The sequence below is a fragment of the Sinohyriopsis cumingii genome, chromosome 10, assembly GCF_028554795.1.
Source record: "Sinohyriopsis cumingii isolate HCF-2022 chromosome 10, ASM2855479v2, whole genome shotgun sequence".
Classification (NCBI taxonomy): Eukaryota; Metazoa; Mollusca; class Bivalvia; order Unionida; family Unionidae; genus Sinohyriopsis; species Sinohyriopsis cumingii.
In genome coordinates this window covers 5678571-5705670 of record NC_142970.1, presented here as the reverse complement: position 1 = coordinate 5705670, position 27100 = coordinate 5678571, and the positions used below count along the sequence as shown (strand labels likewise).

Sequence of the window (27100 nt, the reverse complement as noted above, 5' to 3'; positions counted from 1 at the left end):
CGGGAATCGAACCCACGACCTCTCCCATCCGAGGCGGACGCTCTTACCACTAGGCCACCGGAGGTGAAGAGAGAGTGACTGAGAGATGGAAGAGAGTTTAAGACAGAGTGAGAGAGGGAAACGAGTGGAAGAGAGAAACAGAGACAGAGTGGGGAGAGATATAGTGGAGATTGAGGAGAAAGAGGGGGGATATATAGGGGAGGTGGAGAGAGACAGGAAAGAGAGACAGAGAGGGTATAGATTGTGAGGTGGTTTGTAGGGAGAGGTTGAGGAAGAGAGAGTGGGGGAGGCAGTTGGAGGGTGATGGAGATAGAGAGGGAGATAGAGAGGGGCGGGAGTGATAGAAATAGGGGAGGGAAAGAGGGAAGTGGTAGAAAGAGAGATACAATGAGATACGGGAGAGAGAGAGGGTGAGAAAGTGAGAGGGTTAGAGAATGGGGAGAGTGAGAAGGGGAGAGACGGTAGGGAATGGAGAGAAGGAGAGGGAGAGAGGGAGAGGGAGAGAGAGGGAGAATCAGGGGATGGAGAGTTAGGAGATATGGAGAAAGAGATAGATGGGATGGAGAGATAAGTCGTATGAAGAGAGAGGGATGGAGATAGTGTGATTAAGATAGAGGGGAGAGTGAGGGTAAAGGAGAGAGAGAGTAGATGGAGAGAGAGAGAGAGAGGGTGATGGTGTTGGTGAGAAGAAGTAATTACCTCTTTTCTTTGTAGTTAAGAGAGGAAATAATTATTTATTTAACTACCCGCCCCGATTTTTTAAAACTCCTTTGTGCAATACAACTGCAAGCCTTTAGCCCCTTTCAGTTTTGATTTCCCCTCCACCCCCGAGACAAGTCTTGCGGAATGCAATGACTGAACGTGCTGTAATAGAAGCAGTTGTACAATATAAGACGCTGTATCAGTTGATATTACTGCTCTGGTGTACATTTAGACATATATATTCTAATGTAGATATAAAGTAGACTAATACAAACTTAGACTAATACAAAACAAGTTAAAATATATTTTTTAAATGGCATTAAAACTAAAGTCAATGGTTTTAAGATCCTCAGCTTCTATAACGTGTTCTTCTATTTCCTTTTTAGACAGCATTTTATCTTCCTTTACCTTTGGTTACATGCTCTGATATGTCGAGTCTTACACCATTTAACTGATATATCGTATTGTTTGGGATAATAAAGGTCAAACGCAGCACACGGAATATCGTGACAAAAAACTAAATTCTCCCACCTTCAGGCTTTGTGAAAATCAGACTTAAAATAAAATTCATTTAATGGAACTCCAATCATTTCTATATTGTATCTGACTTTATGGGTTTTTCTTTTTCTTTATAGCACATCAAATTTTATTTCTTGGGGGTTAATTATTTTTCAATTTTAATTTCTATGGTACATATATCTGATGTGTTTGTTTAGATTTTCTTCGTTTTATTTCCTACACTTTTTAGTGTACTCAGCGATACAATTGTTTAGTGTACTCAGTGATACAAGGTTTTAGTGCACTCAGTGATGTAAGTCTTTAGTGTACTCAGTGATACAAGTTTTAGTGTACTCAGTGATACAAGTTCTTAGTATACTCAGTGGTACAAGTTTTTATTGTACTCAGTGATATAAGTTTTTAGTGTACTCAGTGATACAAGTTTTAGTGTACTCAGTGATACAAGTTTTTAGTGTACCCAGTGATACAATTTTTTATTGTACTCAGTGATACAAGTTTTTAGTGTACTCATTGATACAAGTTTTAGTGTACTCAGTAAATGCAAGTTTTTAGTGTACCCAGTGATACAAGTTTTTAGTGTACTCATTGATACAAGTTTTAGTGTACTCAGTGATGCAAGTTTTTAGGGTACCCAGTGATACAAGTTTTTAGTGTACTCAGTGACACAAGCTTTTAGTGTACTCAGTGATACAAGTTTTTCAATAATCGTTTAGCTGTTTTGGCATTTAAGTTTGTCATACTTTTCACATATATATCTTTTGCGTTTACATTTTATTACTATATATTTAGCAATACAAAAATAGAACTACTAAATTTAAACTACTAACACTTTTTAACATTAATTTAAAATACATTTAGAATGATACAGTTGTTACTTGAAGTATGACGTAAATAACTTGAAACATGACCGGAATGCGTTGAAACCAATCTTAAAATTATATTCGTGTAATTAAGCTTTGCTGTTCACGCAAAAAGGCTCGGCCTATTAGGAAAACCTCAATTTCCTTTCAGTATAAATGGAACGTGAAACTAAAACTTATGCAAATTCAAAGGTTTGTCACTGAAAAGCATGCTTGCACAAGAAAAGCGATCATGTTCTTAAATCACCAGAGAATGTAAATTCACAAAAAAGAAAGATTCACGAAGGATTGAATTCATGGAAAACACGTTGGAAAACGTTCGCAAGTAATTGTTAAATGTCAGTACATTAAGTGCAAATACAAATTATTAATTGATAGGTGGTGCACTTAGAAAAAGTCCATGCGCTCTAAGTTTAAAACCGCTATACTTTATAAAACACTTTAAAGGGAAGCATATAAATTTGTTACAGAACAGCATTTCCAGAAATGTTCAAAGGCACCATTGGAGAAAATATAACATTTACCGCATTAGATGGCAGACTAAAGAGAAACATCATTGCCATTCTTCACCATGCAACATTACATTCAACTCTTGCAATAAGTTACAACCGCTCCGGTGGCCTAGTGGTTAGAGCATCCGCCCCGGATACGGGATGTCATGGGTTCGATCCCCGGCCGAGTCATACCAAAGGCTTACAAAAATGGTACTAACAGCTGTCTCGCTAGGCGCTCAGCATTAAGGGTTAGTGTTAGGACTGGTCGGCCTGGTGTCAGGATAATGTCACTGGGTGGGACATCATGCTACATGTCTGCGGCATGATGCCCAAGAGCTAGACATCACTATATACTGCCACACTGCTGACATCGTAGCGATATGACTGAAAAATGGTTAAAGCTACATTGCAAATCTAAATATCTCTCTCTCTCTCTCTCTCTCTCTCTCTCTCTCACACACACACACACACACACACAATAAGTTAAAATATGGTATCAAGTGGATATGTGATATTGAAATAGATTCAGCAACTAAATTAGGTATTAAGGACGTAACTAAGTTGCTTATTTCGATTTCCTTGAGTCAGTTTAGGATTGAGTCTCTAACATAAGCAATGTATACTACCAAAGAAAATAATTCGGTATATAAATAGAGAACACTAAACGTTAATGAACCTTAGGATATTTTAATATTTTTTTATATAAAAAGCAGCCGAAGAAAATGAGAACGTTCGTGACATTTAAACTGACATTAGAGACAAAACGGGGGTCCTATCAATCTGATACAACTCTTAGCTTTAAAGGCAATAATGTTAAGTTGTTTATTTCTTACATCGAAATCCGGGAGGAAAGTGCAGAGCCACTAAATGAAACTCAATCATTTAGTGTAGCTCTACTGTTGTATTTAGTATTATCACCTTCAGACAACGGAATTGTGTGTGTGTGTGTGTGTGTGTGTGTGTGTGTGTGTGTGTGAGAGAGAGAGAGAGAGAGAGAGAGAGAGAGAGAGAGAGATATTTGGATTTTTAACGTAGCTTTAATAATTGAACAGTCACGGTGTCGATGAGGACCAATTAATGTCATCGATTCACTGAGGGTGGGTCCGGAGATGGCTGATCAGTCCGATCCGGGCCCGGAAGAGTCTGCTGCAGTGGGGACATGGATGTGCATGTTGCTGACCGGGAGTTCCGGAACTGCTGTTCCTGGATTTACGCAGATCACGTTTTTCAGCTGCGTCCACCAGTCTTTTCTGCTCGACAGCTTCCCCACCAGCGTTGACTTGACTGCGCGAAGCAGATCGGTTATCAGCGACACTCTCCCAGCTCTCAGGATCAAAGCCTAGGTTCTTCAGCGAAGCCTTGAGGGTGTCCTTGTACCTCTTTTTTTGACCACCGTGAGATCTTTTGTCTTGTTGTAGTTCTCCATAGAACACCTTCTTAGGTAGCCGTTCTACCGGTATGTGGGCATCATGGCCAGCCCATCGGAGTTGTGCCTTGCACCGCATGGTGTGGATGCTTGTCATGCCGGCCTTAGTGAGTACGTCTGTGTTTGGTACCTTGTTCTGCCATCTGATTTTCAGTAGTTTCCTCAGTGAGCTCATCTGGAAGTGGTTCAGATTTTTAATATGGCGGCTATGCACAGTCCATGTCTCGCAAGCATAGAGGAGGGTGGGGAGAACAACCGCTGTATAGACTTTGAGTTTGGTGGCAAGCCTGATGCCTCTCCTATCCCAGACATTTGAGCGGAGTCTGTCAAATGCTATGCTGGCTTTGGCAATCCTTGTGTTGACCTCATCGTCTATGTGGACTGCTTGTGAGAGGGTGCTGCCGAGGTATGTGAACCTGCCTATATGTTTGAGCTTATGGCCATTGACAGTGATGGATAGTTCCAGGTTATCTTCTCCAGGAGCTGGCTGATGCAGAACCTCGGTCTTGCTGGTAGAGATGGTGAGTCCGAAGTTGGAGCACGCTGTAGAAAAAAGGTCCATGCTCTGTTGCATGCCTGTCTCCGTGCTGGAGTTGAGGGCACAGTCATCTGCAAACAGCAGGTCGCGAATGTTCTCAACCTGGACTTTAGTTTTGGCTTGGAGCCTCCTCAGGTTCAACAACTTCCCATCCAGACGGTATCGGAGACCTACTCCAACATCGCTGTCCTTGAAAGCATCCATCAACATTGTGGAGAACATGAGGATGAAGAGAGTGGGGGCTAAGACGCATCCTTGTTTCACACCATTGGTAACTGCAAATGGTTTGGAATAGTTACCCTGGTCCTGGACTCTGGCAAGCATGCCATCATGAAACTGTCTCACCATTTCAATGAAGACTTCTGGACATCCAAATCTGGCCATGATCTTCCAAAGGCCTTCCCGGCTGACAGTGTCGAATGCCTTACTCAGCTCCACGAAGGTGGTGTATAGCTGGACATTTTGTTCAAGACATTTTTCTTGCAACTGCCTGGCAGCAAAGATCGTGTCGATGGTGCCTCTCTCCTTTCTGAAGCCACACTGGCTTTCTGGCAGTAGACCATGATCAAGGTGTTCTGTGAGTCTGTTCAGCAGTAGCCTGGCGAGGACCTTGCCAGCGATGCAGAGTAGAGAGATTCCTCTATGGTTGTCGCAAGATTGACGATTGCCTTTGCGTTTGTAAAGGTGAATGATGGGTGCATCTTTGAATTCCTGGGGTATACGTATCATCTTCCACATGCCACAGAACATCTCTGTTAGTCTTCCCACTAACTTAGGCCCACCAGACTTGTAGATCTCAGCTGCGATGGAGTCTGCTTCTGGAGCTTTTCCACTAGACAGGAATTCAATGGCCATTATGAGTTTCAAGCACTGTTGGAGGGTCAGCCAACCTATCGTTGATTTCCACCTGGGGTAGACGGTTGATCGCTTCATCGTTGATGGACGAGGGTCTGTTGAGGATACCGTCAAAGTGTTCCGCCCAGCGATCCAGTATCTTCTCCTTTTCGGTTATGAGCGTGCTGCCATCGGAGCTCAAGAGTAGGGCTGTGCCTGATGTTACTGGGCCACAAACATCACGAAGAGCACTATATAGATTCTTTATGTCGTGTCTGTCGGCATAGGACTGGATATCATCAGCCTTTCGGCTCAGCCATGTGCCCTGCATCTCGCGTAGTTTCTTCTCCACAGCTTCGCGGACTCTGCTGAAGCTATCTTTCTTTTCAGCGGACTTGGGGTCGATGTTGTATGCACGATGTAGATGATACCTCTCCTCTAGCAGTGACTGTATTTCTTCACAGTTCTCGTCAAACCAGTCTTGGTGCTTTCGCGCAGTGACGCCAAGGGTTTCAGATGCAGTAGAGTACACCAGATGTGTGAGGGCCATCCAGCATTTCTCTACGTCGTTTATATTAGAGGCTGTGGTTTCTAGCTGGCTTGTCAGAGCTTCAGACAAAGCCTGCTCATTGTTGCAGACTTTCAGCCTGGAGACGTTGAGTCGTTTTGGGACTTTAATTACCCGTGCGCGTCTGGGAGGCTGAATTCTAAGATTCATCTTGGAATTCAGTAGCCCGTGGTCTGTGCAGCAGTTAGCACCACACATGGCCTTGGTCACACGGACATCCTGCCTGTCATTCCTACGAACTACGATGTAGTCGATCTGATGCCAATACTTCGACCGTGGTTGCATGCAAATTGTTTTATTACAGTTAAGCAGACGGAAGATCGTGTTTGTGATCAGGAGATCATATGTTGTGCACATTCTCAAGAGCAGATGTCTATTACTGTTGCAGTTGCCAATTCCATGTCTACCAATAACTCCCTTCCACGAGATGTGGTCCGCGCCAACTCTGGCGTTAAAATCACCAAGAATGACCAGCTTGTCTGACTTTGGTACCGAAGCAATCAGAGTTTCCAGATCCTGGTAGAACTTGTCTTTGGCTTCCTCCGAGTAGGTCATGGTTGGTGCATAAGCACTAATGAGTGTGGCTTGCCTTTTTCCATGTAAGGGTAGCTTCAGCATTATAAACCGGTCATTAATTCCCTTTGGTAAGATGGAGAGCTTATTCACCAAACTCGACTTGACAGCGAATCCAACTCCAGACTCACGGCATTCATCGGTGCCACGTCGACTCCAGCAAAAGGTGTAGCCAGCTCCAACTTCAGTCAGATGGCCCTCGTCGGCCAAGCTAGTTTCACTTAGGGCTGCTATCTCTATCTTGTAGCGAGCAAGTTCTCTTGCAATTAGGGCAGTTCTTCTTTCTTGTCTGTCAGCCTGTGCACGATCCAATAGAGTGCGTATGTTCCACGCACCAAGAGCGAGTGGAACCTTTTGGGTTTTCTTTGTGTTTCGGCCTGGCAACGTTGAGTAGTTTTGGGACCTTAATTCCCTGTGGGAGTCTGGGAGGTTGAATTTTAAGATTCATCTTGGAAATCAGTAGCCTGTGGTCTGTCCAGCAGTCAGCACCACACATGGCCTTGGTCACACGGACATCCTGCCTGTCATTCCTATGATGTAGTTGATCTGATGCCAATGCTTAGACCGTGGGTGCATCCAAGTCGTTTTATTGCGGTTAGGCAGACGGAAGATGGTATCTGTGACCAGGAGATCAAATGTTGCGCACATTCTCAAGAGTAGATGTCCATTACTGTTGCAGTTGCCAATTCCATGTCTACCAATAACTCCCTTCCATGAGATGTAGTCCGCACCAATTCTGGCGTTAAAATCACCAAGAATGAACAGCTTGTCTGACTTTGGTACCGAAGCAATCAGAGTTTCCAGATCCTGGTAGAACTTGTCTTTGGCTTCCTCCGAGTAGGTCATGGTTGGTGCGTAAGCACTAATGAGTGTGGCTTGCCTTTTTCCATGTAAGGGTAGCTTCAGCATTATGAACCGGTCATTAATTCCCTTTGGTAAGATGAAGAACTTATTCACCAAACTCGACTTGACACCTTTTCTGGCCCCTTCCTCGGGCTATGGAGGTAAGCAGCGCTATCCTGAAGAGGTCTGCTTAGTCGCTCAGACCGCTGTTGACATCCATTTCTGTTTCAGATCAATGGAAGACGATCCTATGGCCTGCGCCGCCTGCGTGCAGGTCCGCCACTACGGCTGACAGTGCATCCACACCTGCCGCGTCGCAACTCACCCATCGCCGCAGGACATGGGCATGGGTGATGACATAAATGACTTGCGTGTGAGTTGGATTTAGGGTGAGGAAGAGTTGCGCTGCGTCAGACTCACTCTCTCGTCCAGGCTTCACTTTGTCCAGTTGCAAGAGATAGTCAAGATGGCTGAAATGGAGACTGGATGCAGTGGATGACCAAGGCGTCCTACGTGTCTTGCCGTGCTATTAGCGCTCCACATCGCTTTGCTGGTTCCGCCTTCCTGCCCGTTGACCAGCTGGCGATTCCTCCGGGCAGTCCGCCGGTTCCAGTCTTCACATGCAATTGTGTAAGGGGTGTAAGGTATTACCTCCGGTAGGGGTAGCAGTCGTACTCTCTTGGGGGTAGCTAGTCCACCTTTGGTCTTCACCTGTGGCTCCAAGAAGCTGTAGCATGCGCAGCGGCCACACCATGGGTAATGGCTTCGACTTGCCAGCCAAACCAGTTGAGGGTAACCGACGGGTCTCAAACCTCCGGTGAGTCAGGGATTGTTCAGTCATATAGCTACCATGTCTGCAGGGAGGCAGATTATAGAGATGTCTAGCACTGGGACATCATGCCGCAGACATGTAGCATCATGTCCCACCGGTTAATATCATCCTGACACCAGGCCGACCAGTCCTAACACTAACACTAACCTCATTAGGCTGAGCGCCTAGCGAGGCAGCTCTTAGTACCATTTTTATAAGGCTTTGCTATGACTCGGCCGGGGTTCGTTCCCGCTATCTGCCACATCCGAGGCGGACGCTCTAACCACCAGGCCATTGGTGCGATCCAGACAACAGAATTAATTTGTGGCTCATAAGAAAGGAAAGAAATAATAATTTTGTTAGGATATAGAACATACATAGGTGTCAGAGAAGTGAAAAATAATGTATACATGTTTTAAATGGATAAAGGCTTGGATGTCAATATTTTCAAATAAGACTGGTAGTTTAGACTTTGAAGGAATTACAACGGGATTAATCATCCGTAGTAGTTTGAATGGATTTGGTGTAAATTTACTTGAGCTTGTTTCAAATGCTTTCTAAGAAAAGCTAGTGTACCGTCGAGTTTTGAAGCATGTTAGAATTACAGTCTCTATTATGTTAGTTGTCGTAACTAAGTTAAACAGTATTGTTCTCGTGGTGAGTAAAAGGATAAGCAATAATGAAGTATATCATCCAATATGTAACAAGATAGTTACTTTTTGCCTCAGGTGCAATAATGTGAAGAATGTAATCAAGACGAAATTTGGTTGAACAGAAAGAAAAGAAGAAAAAAACCACTGAAGACGATAAAAGAGTTTTTACAGTTGGGCAAGAGAATACGAGGAAACGGTTTTTGATACATTTATAGCAAACAATTCAAACAGTGTTACTACGAAGTGTAACAAGTAGTAGGGAAGGAAAATTTGTATATTTCAGCAGTTTGAATGTTAATTGTTTAAATCATTGTCATTTATTCGGACACCTGTATAACACCAAAAATTACTTACATAACGATTACCTTAGAAGGATCACCCAACATATATAATGATAACCATGGAAGGATCACCCAACATATATGATGATTACTATGGAAGAATCACCCACCATATATGCTGATTAGCATGGAAGGATCACCCAACATATATGATGATTACCACAGATGGATCACCCGACATATCTATTTCTTTGCTGTAATATTAGTGTCAAAATTGCTTTACTGATTACAATCGTTAACGGATTTATCTGTCGCGTGCCAATGATCACGCACTTCAGTTACCTTATTCTCCACCATTTATTGTTTAAGTATTCATGTCGGTAGGCTTCATCGTTGTATAATTCTCTGCCTTGCTTTCTCATACATATTAGTATCATACTGATTCCTTTAATTCCAGATTATCGTTAAAATATATCATAATCTATACGCATTCTACATAGCCTAATTTAATACCAGGATCATAAGCTGAGCCAATCCTATTTTTCTATAATAATCCTATGGGTCTAGATATATAAATATTGATTTACAGTTATAAATTCAAAAAACAAAATATATCAATTAGCATTAAAGTATCTTTATGTATCAGTCATGGCGATCACCAAGGAAATTACTCCGAAATGTTTCGCGACGTTTTAAACATACCGGTAATCGTTTTTAGCAATACTGGTAATCGTTTATAATATTACTTCAATTAATAAGCCTTAAGCTATTTTATTTTTATTGAACCTTTCACTGAAATCCAAAAATCATGTGGGTAAATGTCTTGTCTCAAATATTTTGCCTCTATTTCCACAAAATTCTGTATTATTTTTGTGAAATTATATATGTTGCGTCCGCCATATTGACCCATACCAGATAACGCTTAAAACCCTTACTTTTAGTAATACAGAGACTTTGAAAACGTCTTTTCCAAATTGGTCTAATAATGAAAGGTTAAAACAACGAGATATATTTTTCAACATTAGTCGAATATATTGCTACTTTCTGATTTGTGTGGATCTTTACTAATATTGTTATAACCAGATATTAATCCTAGATGGAAAGATTATAAATAATTAGTGGAATGCGTTTGAAGACATATAAGTGACACTTACTTTTTGCAGGACTTCTGTTTTGTTCTCTGTGCTACGTTTCACTGATGGACTCTAGTCCAACATACATATCCGACTTCACCCACGTGTACACACCAGCAAGATACTTACGCTCCTCTTCTGATAATCGTATACTCATTATTCCGACTATGAAAACAAAGTCATATGGACTGCGTTCTTTTGCATACCAGGGCCCAGCAACGTGGAATGAATTGCCCACTGAACTTAGACACAAAGACACAGTGATCACATTCAAGTGTGCTCTCAAAACTCACTTATTTCGACTGCAAGAACAAACTCAAAGACCTAATAATGTTTCCTACCTTAAAGATTTTCAGCATGATTTTGTGTGTTTTCTAATTTCATGGTGTTTGTGTTTGTAATCATATTATACGTGGTTTTTTTTTAATCTTATAGGTGTTGTCTAATGTTGTAAAGCGCTTAGAGCTTCTAAAGATTAAGCGCTATACAAAGTCCTCATTACTATTATTATTATTATGTAATCCAATAGCATGTATTTGGTCTTAAACCTTCATTAGCAATTTCTGCAACTAACAGTAATTATCATATAATGATTTTAAAACCAGTATATTAGCTGACTCACCAGCACTGCCCTTCATCATACACTTTTCGGTGAACACATTTTAGCACCTTTTACAATATTACCTAATTAAAATATTTACCTAATTTATGCAAATAATTATCCTGCAATTAAGTAAAGACACAGAATTAAAGCTATCTAATTTGTGCCCAAAACAACAATTTAATGTCTAGACTAACTTACGTAGTTTGAATTCTTGTTTAAAAGATTCTTTTCCTTTATAAATTAAGAGCGATAAAATAATGGGATATTGCAAAGTGAAAAAATTGATGCAAATGCAAATCGAAAGCAGCAAGCTTTGATATCTGGTTCGTACAAGAGAATGCATTAAAAAGCCCAATATCCAGATTATGCTGCGGCATGATGCTGTTTCAACATTTGGACATAAATATTTAATACCTTAACAGCAAAGTCTATGATACAAGGACATTTTTCAAAATTTAGAATGTAGAGACAAAATGTTAAATTTAATTAGCCAACACATTATATAGGAGAAAACTTGTATCCAAGGAAACTGGTTAAGTAAAATATGAAGCAATACATTTACAAATCCTCGATTCAAGGAGAGTCTAATGAGCATTGTAAAAATCCCAGATCAGTGGAGAGTCTGTTGGGCATTTTAAAAATCCCAGATCAGCGGAGAGTATACTGAGCATTGTAAGACAGATGGGAGAAAATCATTTGAACTTTTTGTAACTTTCATATTTTACTAGACTTTATTGGGATATTCAAAAAGACAAGAGGAATGGAGAATTATATAACAATGAAAGAGACGGGATAAAAGGATTTAGTTTGCTGCATAATTGATAACGACCGTAGTACTGGAACAAACTCTCTTTCCTGGTGAATAAGAGATTTCAAATTTTAGACATGCATTACATCAATTTGCTAATTAGCATCAAAATTAATTCAAAACAAATTTTCAATTTTAATTTAATTGTTTGTCTAGATCATACGTTTGTATCTAGATTTGCAAACCCAAAAGGTTGAAAATATGGCACTATAAAATTCTATTACAAATATTTAAAAACTTTAAACTTCATTTTATTTAATTTAAAATTATTTTAAAACTTTGGTGTTTTTACAATTGCATAGAGATATTTTGGGAATGGATTATTTTATAAAGCTATTTTGGAGGAACAATGGAAAAAAAAAGTTATGAAGCTGATTAAATAAAATTACAGGATTAAAATAAAAGCCTATAGAGGTTTGCAAGGAAATAAAAAGCAAAAGTTTGTATCTGCATTTAAATGTCTACTAGAGTGTAATACACACTATATATCAGAATGTTCATTTTTCGCTAAATAACTCAGAAATGTGTATTAAAATTACATATTTTATCTCAGAGAAGAAAATGAAGATAATGTGTACGTTTATCGATGTTTTACGGAAAACGTTCTGGATATATTTTTATACTTCCGGTGATAATAGGATTTCCGGAAGCGACGTACTGTCGGGAAATCCCTCAAGTTCAGCGAATATGGTGATGATGGCTGAATCTAGTGACGATTCTAGCGAATTTGCGGCAAATTTGTCATGCTCATTTTCGTCGTGTGAGGAAGGTGAGCTCCTAGAAGATGGCGAACGTAATGAATCTTAGGAAGATTCTGCTGTCTGAGGTTAATCAGTACCAATTTAAGCCCGAACGAACGAGAATGTGGACGAGGGCCCTAAAGGGAACATAGGGCATAATGAGGCTGAACAGCGCTTGGGCTATTCATTCTAGTAATTACTATTATCAGTATGGTAGTTATGATCATTATTATTATTATTATTATTATTATTATTCTTTCGTGTAGAAACTTTATTAACTTTATGACAAGTTTGTTCTTTTAAACCATGATGAAATGCAGACCCCGGATGTATTTTGGGTTTGATTGTTTACTACCCTCCACAGATAGCAAAATGTAATAATTTTATTAAAAAGAAAAAGTGATCATAGACCTGGTGTATCCAGATTTTTAGCAAGCATATATTCTCTCTGTCTGTATCGGTGTATAATACGAGTGGCAGAGGAAGTATACAGATTTATGGGGAAACACATCTTGAGAATAATGCATTGCTGACTAAATAGTCATTATTGTGTTACAAAAGGTAGAACAAAAGTCTAACCATGCATGACGTATGCATATATTTCATACTTTAACATGCAAGAACTTCTCATAAATTTTATCCACAAGTTTTGCTATCTAACACAATAATGAATGATGGAGTGTATTTTATCGTGCATATTGGTGTACCTGTGGAAATTGCAACAGTAAAGAAATAGTCTAGAAGTGTAGATGCTGTAAAGAGATTACGATTTTGAATAAGACTGAGGAGGTCAGGGTTGATTATATCATTGATCACTCCAGATTTCGTACAATTTGCTTGGATGAATATGTCCTGGACACAACATACTGTGCCTACATTCAGCAATATGGAAATTGCAGGGAAATCCTGTCCAAGTACATAAAATATTCTTACAATAGATCTGGTGCCACTATCAGGGTCAATTAGGGACAAGTGATTGCTTTATATGTGAAAATTATGCTTAAAACTCATTTTCATAAAAACCTTCCTTTATTAACAAAATGTACATGTACTATGACTTTACTTGAGTGTGGAATGTTTACCCAAACCTTTCATTTTGATAATAGATCGTGCTAAAATTATTCATCCATTATCTTGGAAATTCTCATAAAATATTCTTTAATCCTCTGTAATTTCATTTCCGGAACAGATTTTATACAATTACATTAAAACATATTGATGTCTGTTCGTGTTCACATTTGAGTCATTTAGCTTCCTAACATTGGTTTTAGTCAAATCTAATTTTATGCTAAAGGTATTGACTCTGAAAACATGAAATAAGTAACAGAAAATCGGGATACATGAAATAACATAACTTTATTCACGTTGAAAAATTTGCTTTATATTCTATTTTCAGTCATAATAGATACATGGCTCCAGAGAAGTGTCAATAACTGTATATCGACCGACTACGGCTTCTTGACTACTTCATCCAGCACTGCCATCATTTCTTCAACATAGTCTGAAGAAAAAATATTTTTACCCCAGTAATTCAAGAAACTGAAAAATGTCATGCACTGCCTATATTCATACTAACAATTTACCAAAGAGAATTAATGGAATTGAAAAAAAAGACTTAATTAGTATTCAATTTAACATACATATAAATCAAAGTTTAATTAATGAATGAATAATAATAATAATAATTTTTGTAGCGATAAATGATTTTGATCATGTGCTACAAAAAAGAATATGTGTTAGCGTTTTTTTTAATTGAAATCTTTCAAGTTCGAGTTGCTTTTCTTTAGCTAGTTTCTCCCTTCTGTGTGTTTATGTATAGGGCCATGGAGGAGGGAGCTGACTGTATTCCTAGTGATATGTTCACTCCAACTTTAATATAACTTTAAACATACAACTGTTACATTACTATACGTGCTTCCATGCGAGTTTTATCAAATGGTATCATGCAGTGTAGCAAATATTCCAATATCTACATGCTTTTGTCTGCATGTAACACATCATAATAGTGTGTGGCTCTCATATTCTCTCTGATCCATTTCTGCTCTAAACATGCCTGTCTGTAATAATAGTGTCCAACTCCACACTGTGGTTCTAGAAAGTCCCTCTTTCTCCATGTGGGAACTACTCTTCACTTCATTGATCTGAAGAAAAGAGAAAAAAAATATGTTGAGCAAATTTAAGAATACTTCTATTTATTGAAATCTGATATCATCTGTACATAGTTTAAATGTGTTTACCAACATTATAAAAATGGACTTACGCATACGTAAGATTGAAAATCTAAGCTCATTTTCTTGCATGAGTGTCATGTATGAATGCTGACAAGTACTTGAAAGTTTGCACTGCCTTTCCTCCTTCTCTTTTCTTGCTGGACATTTAATTGACAACCTGTGTAGTAGGTGAAATTTTAGACGTGTATACTGATCATCGTGATTTTCACACAGATGAAGATTTCTCATGAATATGTGTATCATTTAAAGTGTAACATAGCTAAATAATAACAAGTTGACAGGTGCTTGGTCTAAGGAGTCAAACGCTTACATAATCATACTGAGTTTAGTTAATACAATGTGATATGTTTCGTTTGCTTGTTTTTTTTTTTTTTTTTTCTTCTTAAGTTTCCTATCAGTCGGACACTGAACAGCAATACTGCATGATGGTGTACCTAGTACACGTAATAAGAGTACGAAAAATGTGTTTCATGCCTTTGCAGTAGATATGGAAGTCACACATGAAGTTTTTTGCATGTCTGAATAATAATTGACAACTGCACCAATCGTTTTGCTTACTTTTACAACTGAGGATTGATCATAAAGTTTGACATATTACCAATACATGGTAGATTTTTCAACAATAAAAAGTTACATAATGTAATTATTGACTCATATGCTGATACAGTTTGTGAGGCCTTATGAATCCATATGAACTGTGAAGCTATACATACCATGCAAACATGAGGAATGCATGGAAAGTTTACTGTGACATCAAAATGCACCACAGGATATGTCACACCATCTACTGTCTTGGGCATTACTATTCACACTAGCAAGCAATGGGTTGTGGGTTTGACTCTGACCTAGTCCAGTATCCGTTGACACATTGGTGTATATTCTGGCAAACAAGGTAATTTACTCCTAGTGCCTCAACACGAAGGGGTGTAATTAGCCTTTACAATTATACACAACCAATACATCAAGTATTCACAACATTTCGTCTTTAGCAGAAAACCTGTTTTGTCATTATTATTGTTGAACAGGCATGAAATAAGCATGGGCATACAAACGAATTTTTTCGGTGGGGGGGATAATAATGGGGAAGTGGGCAAAACTAAAATTCAAGGGTCACACACACACACACACACATACAGAAAAAAAAACGCTCGTCATGGTAAGGAAATATTCATTTTGGGAGTAGAGGCACAGGGGCTCATATCGTTGCTTAAAATTGACCTGTCATACATGTACTATATAATAACTACAAGGGAGGTCGCTTCTTTCATTGTTAGCGCGACCTATTTAAGAATAAATGCTGATGTTTCAAGCAACGCTTTGCGTAGCTTAATAAATTTGTTACGTATATTTAGCTCAGGCATTCGACTGTGTATCCCTATCAAAAGTTTGTCTTAATATCATACCTTTGAGGAATGCCAAATAATTTTCCCACGGTACCTCTGGACATGGTCCTGGTCACGCCCGTTTAATATGCAAGAACAAAGCGCTGAATGGAATGCTGTCCTCTCGTTGGTTAAGAGAAAATGACGTCCTAGATTTATTTATAACTTATTTTCAGTTGGCCAATGATACGGTAGTATTCCATGCAGGGCTTTGTTCTTGCATATTATGCGGGCGCAATGTGTTTCCCTATATTACTAATTAGAATGCACTGTGCAATGTACTTCCCTATGTTACTATTTAGAATGCAATGTGCTTACTTATATTACTATTTAGATTGCAATGTTCAATGTGCTTCTCTGCCTTAATATTTAGAATGCCATGTGCAATGTGTTTCCCTATATTACTATTTAGAATGCAATGTGCTTCCCGATATTGCTATTTAGAATTCCCTGTGCTTCCCGATATTACTATTTAGAACGCAATGTGCAATGTGCTTCCCGATATTACTATTTAGAATGCAATGTGCAATGTGCTTCCCGATATTACTATTTAGAATGCACTGTGCTTCCCGATATTACTATTTAGAATGCACTGTGCAATGTGCTTCCCGATATTACTATTTAGAATGCACTGTGCTTCCCGATATTACTATTTAGAATGCACTGTGCAATGTGCTTCCCGATATTACTATTTAGAATGCAATGTGCAATGTGCTTCCCGATATTACTATTTAGAATGCACTGTGCTTCCCGATATTACTATTTAGAATGCACTGTGCTGCCCGATATTACTTTTTAGAATGCAATGTGCTTCCCTATATTACCTTTTAGAATCCCATCTACAGTGTGTTTCCCGATATTACTATTTAGAATGCATTGTACAAGGTGCTTGACTATATTACTATTTACAATGCAATGTGTTTCCCTATATTACTACTTAGAATGCAATGTGCATTGTGCTTCATATATTACTATTTAGAATGCAATGTATCGTGATACATGGTTGGAAAGCAGAAGTGAACATCGAAAATTACACGAAGACAGATTAAAGGACAAAATAGAATTCGACTACTTGATTTCGAAAAATTCAGGCCAGGATAATTTTTCCTTCCAAAATTCCCAAAACTGGACAAAAGGAACACTGCGAAATATGCAAATTGTTACAAAATATTGCTATTTAGAATGCAATGTGCTTCCCTATATCAGTATTTCGAATGCAGTGTATAATGTGTTTCCCTAAATTACTACTTAGAATGCAATGTATAATATGTTTCCCTAAATTACTACTTAGAATGCAATGTGCAATGTGCTTTCCTATATTACTATTTAGAATGCAATGTGCTTCCCTATATTATTATTTACAATGCAATATGCTATGTACTTCCCTATATTATTATTTCGAATGCAATATCCTTCCCTATATTATGATTTAGAATGCAACGTACTTCCCTATATTATTATTTATATATTATTATTTAGAATGCAACGTACTTCCCTATATTATTATTTAGAATGCAATGTACTTCCCTATATTATTATTTCGAATGCAATGTACTTCCCTATATTATTATTTAGAATGCAACGTACTTCCCTATATTATTATTTAGAATGCAATGTACTTCCCTATATTATTATTTAGAATGCAACGTACTTCCCTATATTATTATTTAGAATGCAATGTACTTCCCTATATTATTATTTCGAATGCAATGTACTTCCCTATATTATTATTTAGAATGCAACGTACTTCCCTATATTATTATTTAGAATGCAACGTACTTCCCTATATTATTATTATTTCGAATGCAATGTACTTCCCTATATTATTATTTAGAATGCAACGTACTTCCCTATATTATTATTTAGAATGCAATGTACTTCCCTATATTATTATTTAGAATGCAACGTACTTCCCTATATTATTATTTCGAATGCAATGTACTTCCCTATATTATTATTTAGAATGCAACGTACTTCCCTATATTATTATTTAGAATGCAACGTACTTCCCTATATTATTATTTAGAATGCAATGTACTTCCCAATATTATTATTTAGAATGCAATGTACTTCCCAATATTATTATTTCGAATGCAATGTACTTCCCTATATTATTATTTAGAATGCAATGTACTTCTCTATATTATTATTTAGAATGCAATGTACTTCCCTATATTATTATTTAGAATGTTCAATATGCTTCCCTATGTTACTATTTAGACTGCAATGTGCTTCCGTATAGTACTATTTAGACTGCAGTGTGATTCCCTTTAGTACTTTTTGACAGCAATGTGCTTCCCTATATTACTATTTAGACCGCAATGTACTTCCCTATACTATTATTTAGAATGCCATGTGCAATATGCTTCCCTCTGTTACTGTTTAGAATGCAGTGTGCTTCCCTATATTACTATTGCGAATGCAATGTGCTTCCCTATATTGCTATTTCGAATGCAATGTGCTTCCCTATGTTACTATTTCGAATGCAATGTGCTTCCCTATGTTACTATTTCGAATGCAATGTACTTCCCTATATTACTATTTCGAATGCAATGTACTTCCCTATGTTACTATTTCGAATGCAATGTGCTTCCCTATGTTACTATTTCGAATGCAATGTACTTCCCTATGTTACTATTTCGAATGCAATGTACTTCCCTATGTTAATATTTCGAATGCAATGTGCTTCCCTATGTTAATATTTCGAATGCAATGTGCTTCCCTATGTTACTATTTCGAATGCAATGTGCTTCCCTATGTTACTACTTCGGATGCAATGTACTTCCCTATATTACTATTTCGAATGCAATGTGCTTCCCTATGTTACTATTTCGAATGCAATGTACTTCCCTATGTTACTATTTCGAATGCAATGTGCTTCCCTATGTTACTATTTCGAATGCAATGTACTTCCCTATGTTACTATTTCGAATGCAATGTGCTTCCCTATGTTACTATTTCGAATGCAATGTACTTCCCTATGTTACTATTTCGAATGCAATGTGCTTCCCTATGTTACTATTTCGAATGCAATGTGCTTCCCTATATTACTATTTAAATTGCAATGTGCTTCCTTATATTACTATTTAGATTGCAATGTGCTTCCTTATATTTCTATTTAGATTGTAATGTGCTTCCCTATGTTACTATTTCGAATGCAATGTGCTTCCCTATATTACTATTTCGAATGCAATGTGCTTCCCTATGTTACTATTTCGAATGAAATGTACTTCCCTATGTTACTATTTCGAATGCAATGTGCTTCCCTATGTTACTATTTCGAATGCAATGTACTTCCCTATGTTACTATTTCGAATGCAATGTGCTTCCCTATGTTACTATTTCGAATGCAATGTACTTCCCTATGTTACTATTTCGAATGCAATGTGCTTCCCTATGTTACTATTTCGAATGCAATGTACTTCCCTATATTACTATTTAAATTGCAATGTGCTTCCTTATATTACTATTTAGATTGCAATGTGCTTCCTTATATTTCTATTTAGATTGTAATGTGCTTCCCTATGTTACTATTTCGAATGCAATGTGCTTCCCTATGTTACTATTTCGAATGCAATGTACTTCCCTATGTTACTATTTCGAATGCAATGTGCTTCCCTATGTTACTATTTCGAATGCAATGTGCTTCCCTATGTTACTATTTCGAATGCAATGTACTTCCCTATATTACTATTTCGAATGCAATGTACTTCCCTATGTTACTATTTCGAATGCAATGTGCTTCCCTATGTTACTATTTCGAATGCAATGTACTTCCCTATGTTACTATTTCGAATGCAATGTACTTCCCTATGTTACTATTTCGAATGCAATGTGCTTCCCTATGTTACTATTTCGAATGCAATGTGCTTCCCTATGTTACTATTTCGGATGCAATGTACTTCCCTATATTACTATTTCGAATGCAATGTGCTTCCCTATGTTACTATTTCGAATGCAATGTACTTCCCTATGTTACTATTTCGAATGCAATGTGCTTCCCTATGTTACTATTTCGAATGCAATGTACTTCCCTATGTTACTATTTCGAATGCAATGTGCTTCCCTATGTTACTATTTCGAATGCAATGTACTTCCCTATGTTACTATTTCGAATGCAATGTGCTTCCCTATGTTACTATTTCGAATGCAATGTGCTTCCCTATATTACTATTTAAATTGCAATGTGCTTCCTTATATTACTATTTAGATTGCAATGTGCTTCCTTATATTTCTATTTAGATTGTAATGTGCTTCCCTATGTTACTATTTCGAATGCAATGTGCTTCCCTATGTTACTATTTCGAATGCAATGTACTTCCCTATATTACTATTTAAATTGCAATGTGCTTCCTTATATTACTATTTAGATTGCAATGTGCTTCCTTATATTTCTATTTAGATTGTAATGTGCTTCCCTATGTTACTATTTCGAATGCAATGTGCTTCCCTATGTTACTATTTCGAATGCAATGTACTTCCCTATGTTACTATTTCGAATGCAATGTGCTTCCCTATGTTACTATTTCGAATGCAATGTGCTTCCCTATGTTACTATTTCGAATGCAATGTACTTCCCTATATTACTATTTCGAATGCAATGTACTTCCCTATGTTACTATTTCGAATGCAATGTGCTTCCCTATGTTACTATTTCGAATGCAATGTACTTCCCTATGTTACTATTTCGAATGCAATGTACTTCCCTATGTTACTATTTCGAATGCAATGTGCTTCCCTATGTTACTATTTCGAATGCAATGTGCTTCCCTATGTTACTATTTCGGATGCAATGTACTTCCCTATATTACTATTTCGAATGCAATGTACTTCCCTATGTTACTATTTCGAATGCAATGTGCTTCCCTATGTTACTATTTCGAATGCAATGTACTTCCCTATGTTACTATTTCGAATGCAATGTGCTTCCCTATGTTACTATTTCGAATGCAATGTACTTCCCTATGTTACTATTTCGAATGCAATGTGCTTCCCTATGTTACTATTTCGAATGCAATGTACTTCCCTATATTACTATTTAAATTGCAATGTGCTTCCTTATATTACTATTTAGATTGCAATGTGCTTCCTTATATTTCTATTTAGATTGTAATGTGCTTCCCTATGTTACTATTTCGAATGCAATGTGCTTCCCTATATTACTATTTCGAATGCAATGTGCTTCCCTATGTTACTATTTCGAATGCAATGTACTTCCCTATGTTACTATTTCGAATGCAATGTGCTTCCCTATGTTACTATTTCGAATGCAATGTACTTCCCTATGTTACTATTTCGAATGCAATGTGCTTCCCTATGTTACTATTTCGAATGCAATGTACTTCCCTATGTTACTATTTCGAATGCAATGTGCTTCCCTATGTTACTATTTCGAATGCAATGTACTTCCCTATATTACTATTTAAATTGCAATGTGCTTCCTTATATTACTATTTAGATTGCAATGTGCTTCCTTATATTTCTATTTAGATTGTAATGTGCTTCCCTATGTTACTATTTCGAATGCAATGTGCTTCCCTATGTTACTATTTCGAATGCAATGTGCTTCCCTATGTTACTATTTCGAATGCAATGTACTTCCCTATGTTACTATTTCGAATGTAATGTGCTTCCCTATGTTACTATTTCGAATGCAATGTACTTCCCTATATTACTATTTCGAATGCAATGTGCTTCCCTATGTTACTATTTCGAATGCAATGTGCTTCCTTATATTACTATTTAGATTGCAATGTGCAATGTGCTTGACTATATTACGTTTTAGAATGCAATGTGTTTCCATAAGCATTTTTTGTTTTAAGTCTGGAAAATAATGTATGTATCTATTTAATAGACCAATCAGAGGAAGTACACGGTCAATATACATATGTCTTTGCATATCCCTCGCTACGAACCAATTAATATTTTTATATAAATAGTACGTGTGATGTCACATATTTTAATAAATCGCTGACAATCTAAAGTAATTATCATTTCGTGCTCGGGCATTTATTTATGGCCAGGTTCCACATTTATTCATGAAGATATTCAATTAATGGTAATTAATGTCACTGCCAAGTAAACCGTATGTCCTTCAACCTTTACCGGATGATAAATGTATTACAGCTATCGTTAGCGCCATATTTTTATGCTTTCATTGCAGTGATAGATAGATAGATAGATAGATAGATAGATAGATAGATAGATAGATAGATAGATAGATAGATAGAATTACCTACTCCTTCAAACAGCTAATTATATGCAAACATAAAACATTGAGATTATTTGATTAGCAATTCATTGCTTGCTTTTTTGAAAATTAAATTCAGACACTTTTTATACTGTTAAATATTTTTTAATGAAAAATATTATCATTGGAAAAATTCAAGAATGAATTCAAGTTCCGTTTTATGTTTACGATGGAAGTTTTCTCAGTAAAATTAGTATCTAAATTAAAGGTCCCAAGGTATAATCAATGATATATCAAAGCGATCGTTCGAGATAAAATCGATGATATATCAAACATATCGATCGAGATAAAATGAGTATGAGATTCGCGCTATATATTTAATAGGCGTGTTCTTCTAGATAAATCAAGCTGTCATGTCCTGATAAATATGATAAGATTCATGTCCTTTGTATGACAGCTAGACAACAAAATAACATCTTAATTGTCTTGGCATAATTGTACATCAAACCACGGAAAAAGAGGTTATCCAAAGGAAATATAAAGTTAAGAATAGTAACAGATTACGTCATCGAATTTGCCATAGTTATGTCCAATGAGCTCCAGTAGTGATTGCATTCTTTTGCGGCATGTATTCGTCACAAGCGTGCCCTTGCATAGACTAATCACAAAACACTATGTCACCCAGACAGGTGATTGCAAATTCATCATAATTTACATTGAAGAACAAGACAGTTTGTTAAGTCATTTGTCAACCTTAATAGCATGTCTTGAAAACTTAGAGGAAGTTTGTTTTTATTAACATGTACAAAAACATAATAGCTGTGTCATTATCTACATTAAGGAAACGGAATCACTAGATTTCCTGCGACGTCTTACATTCATGTATATTTCTTTGATAAATATCGATTGTCAACAAAGCTTCACGTATGTACACTGAATTTCTAAATAAAAATCCGATAGGCTTATGCACCAAGCTAAATATTAATTTCAGTCTGTGTTGAAAGTTCGTTCCCGTTCGCCTCAAGGTTCTTATTCGTCCTTTTTGAATACCTTCTTTTTCTTACGCTTTGAGGGTGGGGATGGGTGGGGCGGGGAATAAGCTCATGGTTGAGTGAGAGCTAGACGACTGATTTTGTTTCTTGTTGTGCTGCCTCCATTCCTGCACACACACACACACACACACATACACGCACATATACATACATACACACATACATAGGAAGCCGCTTTGCAACTTTTGCGTCATAGATATATATATATATATATATATATATATATATATATATATATATATATATATATATATATATGCATATCGGGGAAAAAAGGGATGTTCACTTTTAAAACATGCATAGTAAACGTTTTATTATAATTTTACTATAAACATTGGAAATGTGTAAAGTAACTTACGATCTGCCGAATATATTAGATATATAAATATATTCTTCTATCGACAGAAAACAAATACAACATACATAGCTCTCAAAAGGATCTTGACCTTGTACAGTTCTGGATATCGACAGAAAGCAAAGACAATGTCTATAGCTCTCAAAAGGATCTTGACCTTGTACAGTTCTGGATATCGACAGAAAGCAAAGACAATGTCTATAGCACTCAAAAGGATCTTGACCTTGTACAGTTCTGGATGTCGACAGAAAACAAAGACAATGTCTATAGCACACAAAAAAATCTTGACCTTGTACAGTTCTGGATGTCGACAGAAAACAAAGACAATGTCTATAGCACACAAAAAAAATCTTGACCTTGTATAGTTCTGGATATCGACAGAAAGCAAGACAATGTCTATAGCACTCAAAAGGATCTTGACCTTGTACAGTTCTGGACATCGACAGAAAGCAAAGACAATGTCTATAGCACTCAAAAGGATCTTGACTTTGTACAGTTCTGGACATCGACAGAAAGCAAAGACAATGTCTATAGCACTCAAAAGGATCTTGACCTTGTACAGTTCTGGACATCGACAGAAAGCAAAGACAATGTCTATAGCACACAAAAGGATCTTGACCTTGTACAGTTCTGGATATCGACAGAAAGCAAAGACAATGTCTATAGCTCTCAAAAGGATCTTGACCTTGTACAGTTCTGGACATCGACAGAAATCAAAGACAATGTCTATTGCCCTCTAAAGAATCTTGACCTGTACAGTTCTGGATATCGACAGAAAGCAAAGAGAATGTACATAGCTCTCAAAGGGTTCCTAACCTGTATACTTTTAGCTTAAGCACATGGCAAGTCAAAACAAGTCATAGTTTAATCCTTTGGGAGAACGAAAATAATAAATCCATTCTTTCTTATTTAAACTGAAACTGCAATCAGCAGACCAGTCCAATTGATTTCACTAATATCTAATTATTTGATCATTTTATTTACGGAGAAGGGGGGAGGGGCAGCCTTGGATATTTTCAAAGAAAATTATTCCGGCCGCCTGATACTATTTGGTACGCATGCAAGTAAAACTTTGTATAGACGAGGCAATCGAAAGAACAATAACCGATTCCAATTGCTACCTTGCTTAATTTCAAAACAGCCAGACAAGCATGAATCCAAATGAGGACATGAATAGTAACAAAATTACATCACCAATTTCCCACAAAATTTCATCCAATAATCTTCCGGAAAAACAAATCTATTTAAAGTACATAAACGTCATATATGTGTTGGAAGCTCGACCAATCGTTGCAAATTGTGCTACAAAAACTCCCAATTAAATATGCATTCATTCATCTTTCGGTGTTTTGATGGACGATACGTAAAATAGGGTCATCTGTCAAACCGCAGTAAAGAGGTCCTGTCTTATTTACGGGGATTCCTTGATTTCAAACATCGAAAATAAAAAAACTTGACATTCTTTCATTCGATTACAAGACATTTTTGGTGTTGCTGATGTACGAATATTGTTACTTTAATATTTAATAATGACAAATGCTGTACTGAATTTCTCTTAGAAGTAAACTACGTCCTATGTACACACACACACACACACAGATATATATATATATATATATATATATATATATATATATATATATATATATATATATATATATATATATACATATATAATATCAAGGTTTAGAAGGGCATAATCTCAGTTAAGCTGTTTGCCAAATTAAAATAGATATATCAAATTTGTACATTATGAACTGCAGTCGAAATAAGCACCCGAGGTATAAAAAAAAAATAGTTCACATTCTAAAGAAAGCTTCAACATTACACACCAGACACAAAAATAGCGTGAGGTAAATTTTGGCAAGAAATTGTTTTGCTGAAATATTATTGATAATATATATGCGTTTTGTAGCCTCGTGTTCTGTGAAGAACATACATTTATTGTGTCTATGCCTTGATACACAATGCTTGCCAATTTATTGGATAATGAACACTATCGACTTTCGAGTCCCGTTTTGAATATCGGATGTACCATCTTGGTAGTAAACTCTGCTTTGCGAAGTACTATACATACAAGTCGTATTGCTAAGTGCTTAGCATACAAGTGCTACTGCCAAATACCTCGCATATAAGTGTTACCGCTAAGTACATGGTATACGGGTGCTACTACGAAGTACTTGGCATACGATTGTTTTGCTAATTACTTGAAATACAAGTGAATTGATAAGTACTTGGCATACATGTGGATTGCTAAGTACTTGACATACAAGTACTATTGCTAAGTACCTGGTTGTTGTTGTTGTTGTTGTTGTTGGGTTTAACGCCATTTTTCAGCACGCGATTGGCTATACATGGCGGCCAGTATTAATGGTGGAGGAAGAACCCGGGAAAACCCGGGAAAGAACCACCGACCCACGAGAAGCCACTGGCAAGCTCTCTCACATACCCACATTAGCCGAATCCGAGACTCGAACCCACGCAGACAGGCTAAGTACCTGGCATACATGCACTATTGCTAAGTACTTGACATACAAGTGCTACTACGAAGTACTTGGCATACATGTGTATTACTAACAACTTAGAAAAATAGACAATATTAGTTATATATCACTGACTTTGTATCATTTCTTTCAGTATTAAGAAAAGCTCCTTAAATGAGCCTCACCTGTCTAGCCGCCCAAGAGATGGTTTCTTGCCATCTTTATGTGGCAGTCTACTCGTTAAAACATCAATCAATGTGTTTTATGAATGAATACATTTTGCCTCTGACCCTGAGGGTATCAAGGGAAATGAAGTTTATAAAAATGCCCACTATTGATAGCTTAATTTGTTATATTTTGCTTTCTTTTAAAAAGATATTCCCATTGTAATATTGCAAATTAATCAGTATATGTTAGAAAGATATATAATGGAAAAGGGTTTATTTCATCCATTATATTCAAATATTAGCTCTTTCTGCTTAAAGATAATTTTTTGTTACCCCTGAGAGCGCCTGTTCTGAAGAAAACAACATGTATTTAGTTTAGCTCTCTGCTCATTGGCTGATACGCGAATCCAATCGTATATCAAAACGTAACAGCGTATTTGATTGGTTGTACAAGGAGAACATTCGACCATTTTATTGTATGACAAATTTGTCAACGTTCTGAGACTATTGTAACATTCCATCTAATTTTAGGAAGAAAAAAATATGCCAGACGTTTAATAATCCGCCAACAATTTTTGAGCAATAGCCATTCAACAATCACTGGATAAAGTTTCGATGTTACCTGGAAAAAAAAGAGAACGAAATATGTCATCTGATATCGGGTTACCAGGAAATAAGTGAAAGAAAATATGTCATCTCTACATGAAGAGGTACATGAAAATGGTTAGTACTTTCGTAGTATCTATCAGTTTTCCTGATGTAACAGTTTTATTTATTACTTTGCACCACATATGTACTTACATCTTTCAAGAAAGCAAAGAGCTGAGTGTGCTAAAAGTACAAAACATTTTCT

At 36.9% G+C, this 27100-nt stretch overlaps 2 protein-coding genes across 2 annotated transcripts; both read right to left on the bottom strand.

The window, feature by feature from the left end:
• Window positions 1–5383: 5383 nt before the first annotated feature.
• On the bottom strand, window positions 5384–6298 carry LOC149789523 (uncharacterized). Its single transcript, XM_089972625.1, has one exon. The coding sequence runs from the start codon at window positions 6296–6298 to the stop codon at window positions 5384–5386; it is 915 nt and encodes a 304-aa protein (XP_089828751.1).
• A 720-nt stretch (window positions 6299–7018) lies between these two features.
• LOC149789522 (protein CFDP2-like) lies at window positions 7019–7423 on the bottom strand. Its single transcript, XM_089972616.1, has one exon. It carries the CDS (start codon window positions 7421–7423, stop codon window positions 7019–7021), a length of 405 nt encoding a protein of 134 aa, XP_089828742.1.
• Window positions 7424–27100: the final 19677 nt, after the last annotated feature.